This window comes from Cystoisospora suis (genome assembly GCF_002600585.1).
Source record: "Cystoisospora suis strain Wien I chromosome Unknown contig_2979, whole genome shotgun sequence".
NCBI lineage: Eukaryota > Apicomplexa > Conoidasida > Eucoccidiorida > Sarcocystidae > Cystoisospora > Cystoisospora suis.
In genome coordinates this window covers 17,506-18,681 of record NW_027155774.1, presented here as the reverse complement: position 1 = coordinate 18,681, position 1,176 = coordinate 17,506, and the positions used below count along the sequence as shown (strand labels likewise).

Sequence of the window (1,176 nt, the reverse complement as noted above, 5' to 3'; positions counted from 1 at the left end):
AACGGGAGCTTGTAGCCCTTCAGACGTCATTCTGTTGAGCAAGCAACGGCTTGGTCAACAGAATGACGGCGCAGACTTGACTCGTGGGCGTCAGAGTGTACCTGAGTGGGCAAAAGTACATCCCTCTCGATCAGAGACTACTCTTCTCCGCCCATCACGACGTGATGGTAGCTGAGCTGCTCGCCATAACAGAAAGGGTGGGAACACTGAGAACGGAATCTGTAAAAACTGGCGTGTGACTTCGGTTGAGGGCGGACCAAGGTAAGCGGTAACTGCGGCGCGCTTCCGCGCTGTACCATTGTTAAGATTACCGAGTTTTATTCACGGTGCATGGTCTGTGGAACATCTCACGTGCCCGCTGTAGTGCGATTTTTTCAGTTGTTGCCGTTCCAGATCATGCACGTTGTCCGGTTTGCCGGCGGTAGTCTAGTCTCGTTCAGTTTTCAAACAGGAAAATCAGTGGCGTCTAGAAGCGCTCCTGGTTGGATCAAAACGTCCCGTCTAGCAAATCCAGAGTCAGTGTGCCGGCTTGTAGCTCCGCTACATACGGTTGCCGGCGGAGCTTTTGCGAGGATTTTCGTCAATAAGCCCGTGATGAACAGTGCTCTGGGCGAGGCGGGACGGATGCAGCGATTGGTTAGTGAAGTTTCAGCCTTGCTGCAGAAAAGCTTACGACAGAAAGGCACCCCTGTTAGGGCCACGTACACCGGAAGGTCGACGAAATGTCGCGGCCATTTCCTTAAGCCGGCTAGAGCCGGACTCGAAGAACACGACGTGGCGTCCTCTTGGGTTGTTGCTCGACATCTGGGGTGCCCGATTAGCTGGAACCTTCGTTTCGAGACGGATCCGGAACGCGTTTTGACCGAGCATGGTGCAAGCCTCCCGGGAGGTGGAGTATCCACTCCCATGGTCAACCGTCAACAACGGCGACCTGTTGGTAACAAACCGATGCACGTCTCAGAAAAGCCGAGTATCTGGGTACCTCCCATGCCGCCTCGCGCATACCCCATGGCGCTTACCCGCGCGATCCCAGCCCGGAAAGAAGACTCTTGAAATAAGATATGTCTGACAAAATGATCTCTTGAGTGTGACAGTACAATACCTGTTCGTAACAAACCGATGCACGCCTGAAAAAAGGCGAATATCTGGGTACCTCTCATGCCGCCTCGAACATAC

The 1,176-nt window shown here is 53.7% G+C and overlaps 1 protein-coding gene across 1 annotated transcript; it reads right to left on the bottom strand.

Annotated features, from left to right (window-relative positions):
- Nucleotides 1-931: 931 nt before the first annotated feature.
- CSUI_005985 (uncharacterized protein) lies at nucleotides 932-1,173 on the bottom strand (the record flags this gene model as incomplete). The annotated part of the gene is made up of 1 exon (XM_068066150.1): nucleotides 932-1,173. A coding segment is annotated over exon 1 (228 nt), but the record flags the coding sequence as incomplete, so codon positions are not given.
- Between the last annotated feature and the right edge of the window lie 3 nt (nucleotides 1,174-1,176).